Source organism: Bos indicus x Bos taurus, chromosome 1 (genome assembly GCF_003369695.1).
Source record: "Bos indicus x Bos taurus breed Angus x Brahman F1 hybrid chromosome 1, Bos_hybrid_MaternalHap_v2.0, whole genome shotgun sequence".
Lineage (NCBI taxonomy): Eukaryota > Metazoa > Chordata > Mammalia > Artiodactyla > Bovidae > Bos > Bos indicus x Bos taurus.
The window spans coordinates 52,701,674-52,717,495 of NC_040076.1; the positions used below are offsets into that span (position 1 = coordinate 52,701,674).

Genomic DNA, 15,822 nt, shown 5'->3' on the forward strand with positions numbered 1-15,822 from the left:
TTCAAACTATACAGTCTCTTTCTACTTCCATCTTTGCACATATGTTTCATAGCTTTGTTCCTCACTCAAAATTTCCTAATGCCTAATAAGTGGATACATTCACTGAGCAAGCCCTACATATGAAGTATAAATCATTTTAACCATGCCTTGGTTATAATACTTTGAGAAAATCTTTCCTTTCTAATTGTTTCTCTGATAACAAATGGTATTTTATGTGAAGCTATTAGTAAAGAGAAATAAACTGCTGTTTCCACTTAATCAAAATTTTATATCATCATGACGAAGTCCCTCTCTGAAACAATATTAACTAAGATAAAGGATGCCTCTTGGGAAATTGCATTTTCTAGTTAATGTTGCTGAAGAAACAATTAGAAGCTCAATAATACATAGACTATCCTGAAGTCTCATTTATAATTAATTAATTTACCAATAAGCTATCTGTTAAGCTTCTACAACATGCAAAGTAAGAATCCAGGCACTGTGCTTAGTATGGGATGACAGAAGGATTTAATTCCTGCCTGTAAAGAGTTCATAGCCTATTAGAAAGCATCTGAGGCTAGTTAATGCAGGTAATAATTGGTCCTAAGAAAGAGAAACTGATGAGAACTGACCCTAAGACTGCCAAAGGAAGAAATGAAGATAACAGTCTAAGCCATCCCATAATGTAACCTTGATGCATATCACCCAAAGTCAGTTCAAGGATCAAATATGCAATGGTACTAGCCTGCTCTGAATCCTATTCCATAAAATAGTCTCCCCTTTGCCCAGAAATATGAATGGCATAGTTTAGCATCTGAAGAAATACTATGTTCTCTGTGTGTGCATTTATGTACACACACACACAAATATATACAAGTAGATGTGGTTTTGGTCATATGATGATAGAGAGGTAATAAGGAAAGGCCCTGCATATCAGAAAGGGAGATCACATGAGGGTAAATAAAGCTGTTGGATGGGTAGACCTGAGAGTGAAGCTCAAGGCTCAGGCACCCATGAGAACACATTTCTGATAACAGATACCTCAGGTCAGACACCACAGAGAGATCACAAGTTCAGACTGGAGCCTGCTGAGAGGACCTAGATCATGAAGGCCTGGGCAGAAACTGGACTCACCGACTTCCAGGTGAAAATGGGAGATGAAGGGAGATTTAGAAGATCCCAACACATAACTAGTAGTGAAACAAGAGCATGGGGAGGTGCTTAAGCCTGCAACTGCTGCTGCTACTGCTGCTAAGTTACTTCAGTCGTGTCCGACTCTGTGTGACCCCATAGATGGCAGCCCACCAGGCTCCCCCGTCCCTGGGATTCTCCAGGCAAGAACACTGGAGTGGGTTTCCATTTCCTTCTCCAATGTGTGAAAGTGAAAAGTGAAAGTGAAAAGTGAAAGTGAAGTCGCTCAGTCGTGTCCAACCCTCAGCCACACCATGGACTGCAGCCTACCAGGCTCCTCCGTCCATGGGATTTTCCAGGCAAGAGTACTGGAGTGGGGCACCATTGCCTTCTCCGGCAACTACCAAGCCCAAATCACTGCCTCTCAGGAAGATCAGACACCACTGTCAGAATGGATTTCAGATACGGGGAATGCTAACATGTACTGGCTGTAACTATTAAGTTACATAGTCTCTTATTGTACTATGCTGTAATACAACAATGCCTTAAAAGCAGAGAAATCTGGACTGACTGATCCCACACTAAACAATCCCAGATAACTGTAAGTTTTGCTTTCTAATGTCTGCTTTTAAATTGTTCCTAGAGCTGTGTTTATTATGATGATGCCAGTGGTCACCTGTGGCTGTCTTCCTGCTTGTCTGTAGCACCTCTCCCTTCTCCTAAGCTGCTGTGGATTTAGAAACCTACTAACCAACCTTGTTAGAATTTGGGCAACGTTGGGCTTCTCAGGTGGTGCAGTGGTAAAGAATCCACCTGCCAATGCAGAAGACTCAAGAGACCTGGGTTTGATCCTTGGGTCGGGAAGATCCCCTGGAGAAGGAAATGACAACCCACTCCAGTATTCTTGCCTGGGAAATCCCATGGACAGAAGAGCCTGGTGGGCTACAGTCCTTGGGGTTGCAGAGTTGGACATGACTGAGTGACTGAGCACAAGAATACAAGAGAAAAAAGTGAGCATTCAGGGATGAAGGGTAGTGAGGTTAGGACTCTTCACAGAAAAATTTTAAATGAAGTGTTTATTCTTATTTTGGTTGTTCAGGGGTCTTTTTTGAATTCTGCCTCATTTGCCGCATTTCCAAGATAGGCTAGATGGCCAAAAGGCTAATAGAGTATATATAGTATTACTATGGATTAAACAGGGTTTCTCCTAAGGGTATCTAGTGCCCTTCTTTCCCATCTATCAATAAAGTTAGAGAAAGGGGTAAATAAGTTATTGATATTTCAATCAGAGTATTTCCTCAAAATCTAATGATTTTAACAAATTATATTTAAGGCAGAGATAAAACCATTCATGTCGCTACAAGTCAATTCTTCTTCATGATTAAAGAAGCACAAAATGTGAATCTAATTCATTATTTTCTTTCCAAATTAGGTTTTACATGATTTAACACTATATTACTGTGAAGAAAAATGTTTAATACCATACAAAAAGTATCTTCAAATTTGCTCTGAATAACCAAATTAAACCCTGGCTAATCTATCAAAAGAAATAGACGGTAGCCTCCATCTTGAAATATATGAAGTTCACAAAAGTTTTAAGTTCAATTTTAAGACTATCAAAAGAAATTTTATTGAGTTATAATGTGAACCAAGACTTGAACAAATTTTGTTCCCATATACCCAAAAGGGTAAAAAGAAAGCTCCCCAAATTAACACAAAATAAATTTAATTTTCCAATAAAAGATCTGAAATTGTTTTTGAGTGAGAATTTAACCTCCAATATTATTTCTGTTTAACACATCAAACTACCTTTGCTACTTTAACTACTTTAGCTACACTGGTATACTAAGTGCTAAGATAAAATCATTTCCATAGACTTTTTATTTTCTCAAACTAAAACTAAAGAAAGTAACACAGGAAGTGCGTCTGGAGGAAATAATGTAGACATTATACTTGGTGTTGCAGAGTATGTAAAATAAGTCTAACTTTTTATGGCATAAACATCTGTAAGGCTTCTTTTCTTTGAGATGGCAACAACATGGATATATCAGTGCCCCAATACTAGGTGTTGCAGAGTATGCAAAATAAGTCTAACTTTTTATGGCAGGAATTTCTATAAGGTTTCTTTTGAGACTGCAACCACATGGATATACCAGCACTCAAATACATTTGAAGAGCTCAATTCAAACCTACTGAGAGGAATATTAAAATCCAATTAATTGTCAAGATTAAATATTCCCAGGACTCAGGGAATTAAGTTGTCTTAAGAATCACCACAGTATGACGTAAATGTTAAGACAATGAGTCAGGCATCCCATCTCTGTTCAAATTCCACCTTCATCACTTACTAGCTGCTAGTCATTAAATCTCAGGGTCCCCATCTGTAAAATGGAAGTAATAATTGTACCCTCTCCACATTGAAAGTGTTGTTATGGGGATTAAATTAAATGATGCATTTGAAAGGCTTTCATAATACTTGATACATAATAAGCCCCCAATATATGTTAGTAGTTATAATTACCATCACCGTTATTATATGCCAAGCATGGTATTAGACGCTTTTACACATAGGTTAAATGCCCAGTAATAAGACCATGAATCAAAGGAGCCTTATTCCCATTTTTTTGAATAAGAAAAATGAGGTAGAGAGTAGTCACGCAATTTTCCCAATGTCACATCATTAGTAAGTGGCAGGGCCCAGGCAAGGTCACCCTAGAGCACAAGCTCTGAAGCACCTTACTATATGGCTATCAATCCTTTGTCATATAAGTTACAACTATATTTGCCCAGTTTCTTACTTGTCTTTTAACTTTATGGTATTTCCCATCCCTCCATATATAAGGTTTTAATTTTTATGCATTTAGATTTATCAGTACTTTTCCTTTATGGTTTTTAGTTTTCTCGCCATGCTTTATCATGCCTATTTCAACCCATGAATATTACACTTGCCACTCATATCTTAGGCCTCATCAGTTTTTAATTTGTTGATCCATATGAGGTTTATTTGGGTGTAAGATATGAGGGAGGAATCCATCTTTTTTCTCGAAATGAACAGCTTGTTATCATCACCATTTAATTGAATCTCTGATTGATTTGCATTTCTTCATATACTAATATAACCATATATGTGGATTATTTTTTAACTCTGTACTACTTCAGTAATCTATTTTTGCATCAGTATAATTTTTTTCAGACTTATAAAAAATCACACAAATAGCATTAAAAATTCACATATACCCCTCATCCAGATTCACTAAATGTTAGCATCTCACTTGACGTCAGGGCAATTATGTGTAAAGGGATACAATGTTTATATCTAGGTGCTGAGATCTGAAGAAATTTTTAATTTTTTCTTTGTATTCTTTTGGGCTTTCATTTAAAAGAAACAAGGAATATATTTTACCTTTAAAAAGAATATAAAGTTTTTTTCAATAAAAACAAGTAAAAATGTAAGTTTGATTAACTTCCAAACACTAGCTGGTACAGGGGTGGTAAATGCTTTAGGAGTCTGAATAACAGAGAGAAGCGCATTTTAATGGCAATGGTGAAATTTAAGTTTAACTTTACAAGGATGTTTGGGATGTAAACAGGCAGAAGAGGCAAGTCAAGCATTTACATAGGCAGGAAAGCATCATAAGCCAAATATGAAATATGGAATGAACATAGCTTGTGAAGATCATATGAGATGAGAGACTAGGAGATTAAAAAGCTAAATATTGGGAAGCAAAAGAAAATTGAATATATCGTGAAGACCTCAGAGGCCAGGCTGAGGAATGTGAATTTTGTCCTCTAAGCCAGAGGACAAAGAAAAGTTACAAACAAGGTAAAATAATTTAATCTAACAAATCTTTATTTACTACCTACTAAATACCAGGTACTGTTCTACTCCAGGGATAGTGAATAAAATGATAAAAAATCCTCATAAAAGAATATTTTAGTTTTGTTTTATGAAAATTTATAGCTTGTAGATCTGTGAATCATAGGATTAAATGGAGCTGGGGTGATAAGGAAAGGTATCATTAAGGAGGCAGGATTTGAGCTGAACCTTAAACATTGAAGGGTCAGGTAGACAGATGACGGGAAGGCATTTTAGGTAAGAGACAAAAGAGGATGAGATAAGAGCAGATATACTCATGAGGTTACCTTGAAACCTCATGAGTCTACCTGGAAAAATTATCCCAGCAAAAGAAAATAAAGTTGGCTATATGGACAGTTGTCAAATTGCTAGGGGTTTTGAAAGCCAGACCAAAAATGTATTGCTTTGTTACCTGTCTAAACTTAGCTGTAGGCAATGAAAACCCAACAAAAGTTATTGGATTCAGAATGATCTGGCAAGTCATGTTTGGGGTAGTAACGTCAAAGAGTAAGAGGAAATTCTAGTGGTCCAGTGGTTAGGATTCCATGCTTTCACTGTCGAGGGCCCAGGTTCAGTCCCTGATCAGGGAACTACGATCCCACAACATGGGGAAAAAAAAGATTGAGGAATAAGAGGAAAAATATTTCAGCAAAGGGTGGAGATGGGGAAGGTGAATATGAGAGGGATTTCAAAGGCACCATCTACAGGTCTTAGTAACTAACTACATGTCCTGGATGAAAATGAATCAGTTGTCAGATATTCAAAGCACTAACACTCTGAGGGGTAGATGGGTGCAGGTGAGGGTTTTTAAGAATATAGGTTTATAGAAGAGCGAACATTCCGGGTACACATCTAATGTACTGAATTTTATAATAAATTACATGCTATTAGTGTTGACTAAGGAAGTAAAACCCATCCATTCATAAAATGACTGCTTTCAAATGATTCCTAGAAAAGATCCTAAAATTACAATACTTTTCATTAGATTCCCCTTAGTCATCTCTATAGAGGAGATCCTATGCGACAGCAGACTGAGTCCAATGGGCCTTCAGTAATAATCCAGCGACAGATAACAAAATTAAAGCCATGCTATCACCAGAGCTTCCTAATTTACATCAAAATGCAATCTTCCTTATAACTTACATGCTATATAAGCTTCTTACTCAAAAATATTCATGGTGGTCTAGAAATTTGTATTGTGAGACTGGGGCTTTTTTCTATTCTCCTATAACACCTAAGAATGTTTATAACTAATTACAATCTCTAAGAGAGGTGAAAATTATACAAAATAAGAAATTCATCAAACATACACTCTCTGCCAGCACCATGCTAGGTGTGGTCCCCAAGTTCTATTAATCTTAAAACAACCCTGGGTTGAATTATGTCCCCACCTAAAGATAAGAAATTGAGTTAGAGAGAGGATAAATCATGGCCACGTGGTCAGGATTTTCTATCTAAGGCTGCTTTTCCACTGTAGCACTGGCCTTAAAGGTATGGACTCAGAGTTGGAAAAGACCTTGAAAAGTCCTTGCTTCCTCACAATAAAACCAGGATGAAGATGAGGATCTTTCCTATTTCAAATGTGGATTCAAAAGCAACGCTAAAGATCAAGCAAAACTCTCTTTTAAACCCAGCAAGAACTGCCATTTGAGTCTCCTCTGAGCAGTGAGGGGTGCAGCTTTTTTCTCTAACCTACATTTCCTATTCACCTCCAGATGTGAAACTGCTGGGGTGGTACGGGTTAGTTAACAGAGAAATAAAAGCATTTGCTCAGCCATAACGCATTCCATCACACTCAAAACATGTGGCGTTTTAATTGTTTCTTCTGTGAAGTACCAATGATAGAGCACAGGCACAGCACAGAGAGGAGAACTCACCCCCATTGTTTTAGGAAAGGAGAAGAAAGAACATTTTCCTCAAGCAGGAATCAGAACCAGGGATAAACTATGGGGCATGTCATGTTGTAGCATGGTGTATTTTCCCTGGTATTACTCAGAAAGACACTTTGTTGAACAGTAAAGTGTAAACCATATGTAAAGTGAAGAAAATGTAAAGTATTTAAGCTATTACTCAAAGTAGATCTATCTTCTTTCCCTTTTTTATTACAATATTGCAGACTTGCCACAGTGACACCCTAAACTACAACTGAAATGATTTTTATCCTAAGCCCAGAGCTTTACTTCCTTACAGCTTTTGCCTTTTAAGCCAAACATTCTCTCATTCTTGCTACAATGAATTTTTTGCTAAGTAATTAAAAACCAATTGTGTTTAAACCTTTTCAGAGAGTTGGTTTTGTGCTGTATAACTTAGGATTTGGTTTCTAAAACCTTAAATTTAGCATCTCAAGGAAGAATGGTGTCTATGGCACGTTTGAAAAAAATGTTTTGAAATGAAGTGATGGGCATTTAAAAATAGAATTCAGAGAGTGTGCAGCTTCCCTCCCATTTTTTTTTTTTTTTTTTGCTGGGGGAGAAGAATGAGACATCTGCATTATGCTGCCAGATCGCTACTGCTGGGATTCTGTTGAGCTATAGAATGGAGAGGTTTTTCAGAGACCACTCATAATTACAGCCTAGTTACCATGAACATGCAGGCACTTTCCAATCAGCATGCTCAAATTTCAAATGGTAATAACCAGAACACCTGCCGAACACCTTGCTTCCTTCCCTGCTCCCACTCCTCACATCTTTGAACATTCTACCACATCACTAACCCTCACAGGCTCTGACCAACTGTCAGAGCTTCATTCCCCACTAGTGTCCCCCACTCCATGGCCAATCGCACAGATGCTTTTAACTCAATTTCAGACTTGGAAAACATTCGGAAACCACAGGGACTAAGAGAATGTGGAACTCCTGGGGGCTAGCATTTTTTTTTCTAAGAAAAAATTCAAAATTTAGACAAATAGCCTGCAAATCAAACTCTGGAAAAATAAAGCAATTCCTTACTAGTTTCAGGAATTGTTTTCTTGCACAGTATGGGCATAAACCTCTGTGATGTTGCAGGTTTGGCTTCAGACCACTTCAATAAAGTGAATACCACAATAAAGCAAATCACACAACTGTTTCCGTTTCCCAGTACGCATAAGAGATATGTTTACAATACACTGTAGTCTGTTAAGTGTGCAACAGCATTATGTCTAAAAAATAATGTACATGCTTTAATTAAAAAAGATTTTATCAATAAAAATGCTGTCATCTGAGCCTTTAGCAAGTTATAGCGGTAACATCAAGATCATTGATTAAAAAAAAAGATCACTGATCACCAATTGCCATAACAAATATAATAATTATGGAAAAGCTTGAAACACTTCTAGAATTATCAAAATATGACACAGAGACCAAGTGAGAAAATACTGTTGGAAAAATAACACCAGCAGACTTGCTCAATGCAGGGTTGCCACAAATCTTTGATTTGTTAAAAAAAAAAAAAAGGCAGTGTCTGCAAAATGCAGTATCTGCAAAGCACAATAAAGTGAAGTATCACAAGATGAGGTATACCTGTGTTATTGGTAAAACTATAATGCGTTAAGAGACTAGAGGAGGAAATCACAGCAAAAAATGGCTTCAAAGTATATTTTTTAAACCTCAAAGTAGATAACTATTCTGAAAAACACCTGCTTCCACACAAGCCAATGCCATCACCGCAAGCATTCATGATTGATAGGAAGCACCATTTTCTTAGAACCCCGATTTCAGTGTTCATGAAATGCTGCTGCCGCATCATGCTCTGATTAGGCAGACATTGCAAAGTTTAGTCAGTGGGCATATAGCATCTCTTTACAACTTCTTCAAATTAGCAGTTATAGGCTTCAGCTATTTAGTGGGAGTAAGGACGCTGGACCTTTGGATTTCTTTCAAGGAAGGACTTGGGCTCAGCTGGGCAGCAAGTGGCTTTCCTGCTGTCAGCTCCCTCGGGCTCTGTCCTACATGCAGAGCTACCGATCCTGGGGGTTGCCTCCTTCCCAGGGCAGCCTGCCTCCAGAGACCAAGCCCAGCAGGCAGCACTTCTCCACAGCTTCTCAGCAGGCTGGCCAAGGCTTTATCAGGCCTAACTCACAGTTCCGTCCACCCTCAGCCCAATACCGCTTTCTCATCCTGTCTTTTCACCATGAACATCTTGCATCCCAAACTGTCTCAGTGTCTACTTCCAGAGAACACAATCTACAGCGTATATCTGTTTCATTTGCCTTCTCTCTTGTTCCTACCACAAGTCTCAGGAAAATGCTCATGTAGAGCCAGCTTCTTGAGTTACCACCATCCTTAAAAGCAAACTTCTCAGGGTCTAGACTATGCTTTATTAAATGAACGAAAGGAATATAAGTAGATTTCTCCCTGCACGATCCTACATGGTACATAGAAGAGAACCCAATTATTGCTGAGAGATTCTCTTCTCTATGAAGATTAAACTATACTTTCTCATAAAATTATAAATATAAAATAGCACCCATTCACATGTGTTTTCATTCAATATTATTCAATATCAAGCATGTTCTACACAACAGGCACAGGTAGGTGAAAAAGCAGTTTAAAAAGTTTCTGCTCTAGAGGAGTTTGCGTTCTACTGGTTGAGACAGACCATAAACAAATCAGATGAGTGTGATGCTAGAGCCTGTGAAGAACCATAAAGCTGGGGGAGGAGACAGAGAATGACTGGAGAAGCATCTAATGTTTCAAAACCACAGGTAGAGGGGACTGCTGTAGCCACATGCTGCTGGGCTGGCATAGTCACGTATACATTAGGAAATCAATTTCCTAGACAGAATCCACCATTCTTGTTCTAGCGACGAATTCATCGCATCAACTTGAGTGACATAATATTTCTTCTGCATTGTGAGCCCACCTGCTTCATGAAACATAAAATCTTAAATCTGTGTTACTAACTATACAGCAGCTCTGTCTTAGGGAAAGAGCAGCCTGAGCCACTGAAAGCTCTAGTCAGATACAGCTGTCTCAGGCAGATGGCTGTAGTGGGCAACATCATAAACTTGCCAGATTTTTTAAAATATGAAAGGGTTTTCTGCCTCATTAGTACTTCATGGCTGACCATCCACAAACACCTGGTGTTCAGACTTTCTCCTCTTGTGAAAACACAACCATATAGTCTTAGCTCAAAAAAAGTACAGGTTATATATGAATACTATCCACCAAAGGAGCTAATACTTAGATCATTTATAAAGTCACTGGTAGAGCAAAAACCCATCCTTACACAGTTTAATGGAGGTGGAAAATTGAAATTAGGACCAATCAGGACTTAGAGTCATGGTAGAGGCAAGTTAAATTACTTTGCTCCTTCCCAATACTCAAACTACGTAGTCTAGAGAGAATCACAGGTGGCCTGCACAGGCTTCTATTTACACCATCAATATAAGAATGAATAGTACAAACAACAAATTCTTTATAAGAATAACTGTGTATGCAACTCTCCTTTTGTTTTTTTCTTCACACTTTAGAACTCTGTCATCACATCTTCATCACAAGAACACCAAGCACCAAAGCATCCTTGCTTAAGTTAGGAATCTATGCCATTGAACTCTTTGTTATAAGGTAAAGGAGAAAAAGCAATAGACTTGGGAGTTTGAAGAAACTGAGCTAAAATTAAGGCACTGCAATTTATTTGCTTTTTAAAAGATTAAACTGTCTCAAGGTTAGAAATTTCAGTTTTTGTATCTGTAAAAGGCAGAGGAACCAGAGACCAAGTTGCCAGCATCTGCTGGATCATCGAAAAAGCAAGAGAGTTCCAGAAAAACATCTATTTCTGCTTTACTGACTATGCCAAAGCCTTTGACTGTGTGGATCACAATAAACTGTGGAAAATTCTGAAAGAGATGGGAATACCATACCCCCTGACCTGCCTCGTGAGAAATTTGTATGCAGGTCAGGAAGCAACAGTTAGAACTGGACATGGAACAACAGACTGGTTCCAAATAGGAAAAGGAGTATGTCAAGGCTGTATATTGTCACCCTGCTTATTTAACTTATATGCAGAGTACATCATGAGAAACACCGGGCTGGAAGAAGCACAAGCTGGAATCAAGATTGCTAGGAGAAATATCAATAACCTCAGATATGCAGATGACACCACCCTTATGGCAGAAAGTGAAGAGGAACTAAAAAGCCTCTTGATGAAGGTAAAAGAGGAGAGTGAAAAAGTTGGCTTAAAGCTCAACATTCAGAAAACGAAGATCATGGCATCTGGTCCCATCACTTTATGGCAAATAGATGGGGAAACAGTGGAAACAGTGTCAGACTTTATTTTTTGGGGGCTCCAAAATCACTGCAGATGGTGACTGCAGCCATGAAATTAAAAGACGCTTACTCCTTGGAAGGAAAGTTATGACCAACCTAGATAGCATATTCAAAAGCAGAGACATTACTTTGCCAACATAGGTCCGTCTAGTCAAGGCTATGGTTTTTCCTGTGGTCATGTATGGATGTGAGAATTGGACCATAAAGAAAGCTGAGCATCAAAGAATTGATGCTTTTGAACTGTGGTGTTGGAAAAGACTCTTGAGAGTCCCTTGGACTGCAAGGAAATCCAACCAGTCCATTCTGAAGGAGATCAACCCTGGGATTTCTTTGGAAGGAATGATGCTAAAGCTGAAACTCCAGTACTTGGGCCACCTCATGCAAAGAGCTGACTCATTGGAAAAGACTCTGATGCTGGGAGGGATTGGGGGCAGGAGGAGATGGGGACGACAGAGGATGAGATGGCTGGATGGCATCAATGACTTGATGGACGTGAGTCTGAGTGAACTCTGGGAGTTGGTGATGGACAGGGAGGCCTGGCATGCTGCGAGTCGGACAGAACTGAGCGACTGAACTGAACTGAACTGAACTGAAAACGGAGGTAACATCTTCTCAAATACCTTAAAAAGTCAGGAAAGGATGTGTTTTAAAGTACTTTGAAAACTATAGTGATTGGCAAGTATATTGTTATAACTGAAGCTTGGCTGTATTTAAATGTTAACAGGTTATTTTGAAATAATTTTCAATTGGGCAAGAAAAGTTTATTTGTTGATTTAAGAAGCATTTAGTCAGTACCTTTTGTATTACACTATGGAGAATATAAAAAATGATAGTTATTCCTGTTACCAAGGAGCTTATACAAGTCAGATTTAAGAGAAGGAATGTAGGGGGAGGTGTGGTTTTGGTTTTTGCCAATAACTTGTAAGTACTTTCTATGTGCCAGACAGACATCGTATAAATGCTTTATGTGCAGTAACTCTTTTAATCTTTAAAAAATCTTTGTTAAAGGTAATAGTTTTATTCTGATTTTATGGATGATGAAGATACGGCATAAGAAAATTGGAAACCTACTCAAAGTCATACACCTAGTAAGTACTAAAAAGTCTCAAAGACAACTCACACAGTCAGGCAAGATAGCCACATTATATTACATACATCTCAAGTTGGGCAGAAAACACACCCATATTGTTAATAATAGTTACAAATGCTAACAATACTATGGCATTGAATGATAAATGAAGAGACCACCTTGGGGTGAGGTGGCCAAGGAAGTCTTCATGATATGTACCCAAAACTAGGTCCAAATTTGTTTGCAGAATTAAGATAAGAAAAATTAAATAAAGTACAAACAAGATTTTGTTTCATACGTATTTTTGTGGCATGCGATAAGTATCATTTTATTGAAATATAACATACATATAGGAAAAGACAAAAATCCAAACTGTACTTTGAAATTATTTCATTAAGTGGGTTCTCTTTTATAGACTGGGCTTATTTCCTAATTAAAATAAAGCAAAAACTGACTTGAAGCAACTGACCATCTATTCATATACCAGTCTTAATATAATCCATTTTATTTCAAAGAATTACCTACAATTTAAGTATTTTCCTATAATGAAGACCATTACGGGCCATTATAATGGAAAATAACTTGAAACTGACCCTGAGTTGATATTTCATGATATAGACCAGAGGCTGTTTCACCTGCCCCTCTGAGTTTTATATTTGCTAAAATAATTTCAAGAGCTACTTTTCAAATGACACACAGAACAATGGCCAGAACAATGATTTCTGCTTGCTTCCATTCCCAGCACAATACATGTACTGACTGCTTGTTGGTCCTGCATGTATCCTGTGTAACTCACCAAGCGATAGGTCTGGGCCTTCAAAACGTTGAGATCAATAAAGTTTTCTTCATTGTCTGTCTCCTCTTCCTTAGGAAAATAAAAGAGTTTAAAAGTTAATAATTATAAAAGTTGTAATTAAAAAATATATTTCCAGATTTTTTTTACAGTAGGTCCTTGTATGTTATATATTTTAAATATAGCAACGTGTGCATGTCAATTCTAAACACTTATGCTAAGCTCAACAGGAAGACTAAGAAAGGACATTTAAAGCCTAGTAGTGTGCATAAAGTAGGGCATTATGTTATCTGTTTTTTGAGGTTTTGATGATGCCATTTAAAAATAGGACCTGCTTTTTTTTACAATCACTTAAGAAAAAAAAGAGCTGTGAAACTGCTGCTGCTACTGCTGTTGCTGCTGCTGCTAAGTCACTTCAGTCATGTCCGATTCTGTGTGGCCCCATAGATGGCAGCCCAACAGGCTCCCCTGTCCCTGGGATTCTCCAGGCAAGAACGCTGGAGTGGGTTGCCATTTCCTTCTCCAATGCGTGAAAGTGAAAAGTGAAAATGAAGTCTCTCAGTCATGTCCGACCCTCAGCGACCCCATGGACTACAGCCTTCTAGGCTCCTCCGTCCATGGGATTTTCCAGGCAAGAGTACTGGAGTGGGGTGCCATTGCCCTCTCCAGCTGTGAAACTAGGGATAAATAAACATAAGAACAGAATAAGCAACAGTTAATGGAAATTTTGAGTAAGATGACTAAAATGGACAAAAATAAGAGGTTGATAGATATGGAATACTCTCACCTACTCCAGGGACCAATCACAGTAATGTATATTTTTGACATCTCATCTTCTATATGCTTAAGTTTAAAGATATTAAATATTAATTCTATATAAGGATGTAAGATATTAACTTTGTATCTTAGATATTAACTATCTAACAAAAGGATAATTCAGGTAGATTCCAAGCTGGTCCTGATTCTAAGCCCAACTTGGGGGACAGGGTCAGAAGAGACCCTTTGACAAGCAATCTCCTCCCCAATACACAGTAAATACAGAGTTTGAGCAGGCTGTATAAGCAGGTAGGACAAAATGTTAAAATGTCTTTGTGGTGACAAGTGACAAAGTGGGTGGAGCAATTTTAACAAGAATATCCAAAGCTTAAAGACATGATAATGAGGCCAATAGAGCTTGGTTCTAAAGTCTTGTAAAGAAAAACAAAAAAAATAAGTGAGAGTTGTTTGGTGGACACTTTCACATGTAGAGCTGCACAAAAGAGGCAGTCGTAGATTTCAAAGATAACCCTTGTCATTAAGCACTTAGAAGTATGTAAGACAGTGGTTCTCAAAATGTGGTTCTTAGATCAGCAGCATTAGTATCACCTGGGAGCTTGTGACAATGTAATTTAACCATCCCAGATCTACAAAGAAACTCCTAGGGGTGGGGCCACTAAGCTGAGACATTAGAACTATGTTAATCTTTGAGAAATTAGAAAGATTATAGTAAAATATGAAACAATATAAATGCAAATAACATACAATCAAATAACGTTCATTTTTTTAGGGATGGAGGCAGTGGGGCCTAGATGTGTAGACAAAACTGATGGGTTTACATCTTAAATCCTAAGCATATATGCACAAGCACATCTTTGAGAAACAGCTCAGTCTATCCTGTGTTTGCACTAATGATGGTGTACTTAACCAGAGCAAATGATAGAGATGCCAGTGACTCAGTGCCGATGGGAGAAGAGACGAGTTTATAATGCTTTTATAATAACCTAATCAGTACTGTTTACATAGGTGATCAATAAGTACTTGTTGAACTGTGGTCGATTGAACACTATTAGGCAAAAAGCTTTAAGAGTAGGTACTAGAAAAAGAATTTAAGTTATTAAAAATTATTAAGAAAGCAATCAAAATGAATTTGAATATAAACAGACTCAAAAAATAGCTTTAAATGAAGAGGATTTTAATCTCAGTAATTTAAAAGGTACTCAATTTCCTGTCATTTCTTTGCCTAATATGTGTCTTCATTCTCCTACTGCCAATCACTAAGGATATGACTGTATACTGTGAGGACATTCTGTGAGGACATTCTGTGAGGACATTCTTTGAGAACATTCTGTGTCATGATCCCAATCCTCCCTTCTTCCCTCTCGGCCACCCTCCCTCTCTCCTCCCTCCATCCCTCTCTCTCACTTTTCAGTTATCAATGTGTCCTAACTTGATTTGACCAGTCTAAAATGGAAGCTTTTGAGTTTCTTGTTGATCACAGAAGAACTTTACTTTGTCAGAAATGATCTTTGCCATCTGTGAGCTATCCCACAAACTCTGGCACCAAATTGAAGTAATATCGCACCATCCAGAGGCTTTTGGCATTGACCCAGCTCTCCTTACTAAGAGGAATGGGAGAGGTAAGAGGCCTCCTTAGAATAATATAACAACAAGGAAGAAGGAAAAGGAAAAAATTCAAGAGACATGATATAAGGGAACTAAGAGCCTCAGACACAACGCTTTGAGGAAGGCTTCAGCTTGGTCTTATGACAGCAGAAGGTCTTTACTTCACAGTTGGCAAGAAATGTGTGAATAGGATGCTTTCTAGTTTGTTTCTCTAATTTATACAAACAGCAATCCTGCTTTGAACTTTAAATGGTTCTCAGGAAAAAAAAAAAAAAAAAAACCCTCTATTTTGTAAAAGTTACAAGCAATGTTGTGACAGATGATTTTTTGTCAAATATTTAATGAACAGCTACTATGCACCAGG

At 37.8% G+C, this 15,822-nt stretch overlaps 1 protein-coding gene across 1 annotated transcript in view; it reads right to left on the reverse strand.

Annotated features, from left to right (window-relative positions):
- The window catches only part of IFT57 (intraflagellar transport 57), a 74,204-nt gene that overhangs the window by 36,066 nt on the left and 22,316 nt on the right, over positions 1-15,822 (reverse strand). Inside the window, exon 5 of the mRNA XM_027567269.1 lies at positions 13,080-13,148. Within this exon, the coding sequence (XP_027423070.1) occupies positions 13,080-13,148 (69 nt within the window). The remainder of the gene's footprint in view (positions 1-13,079; positions 13,149-15,822) is intronic.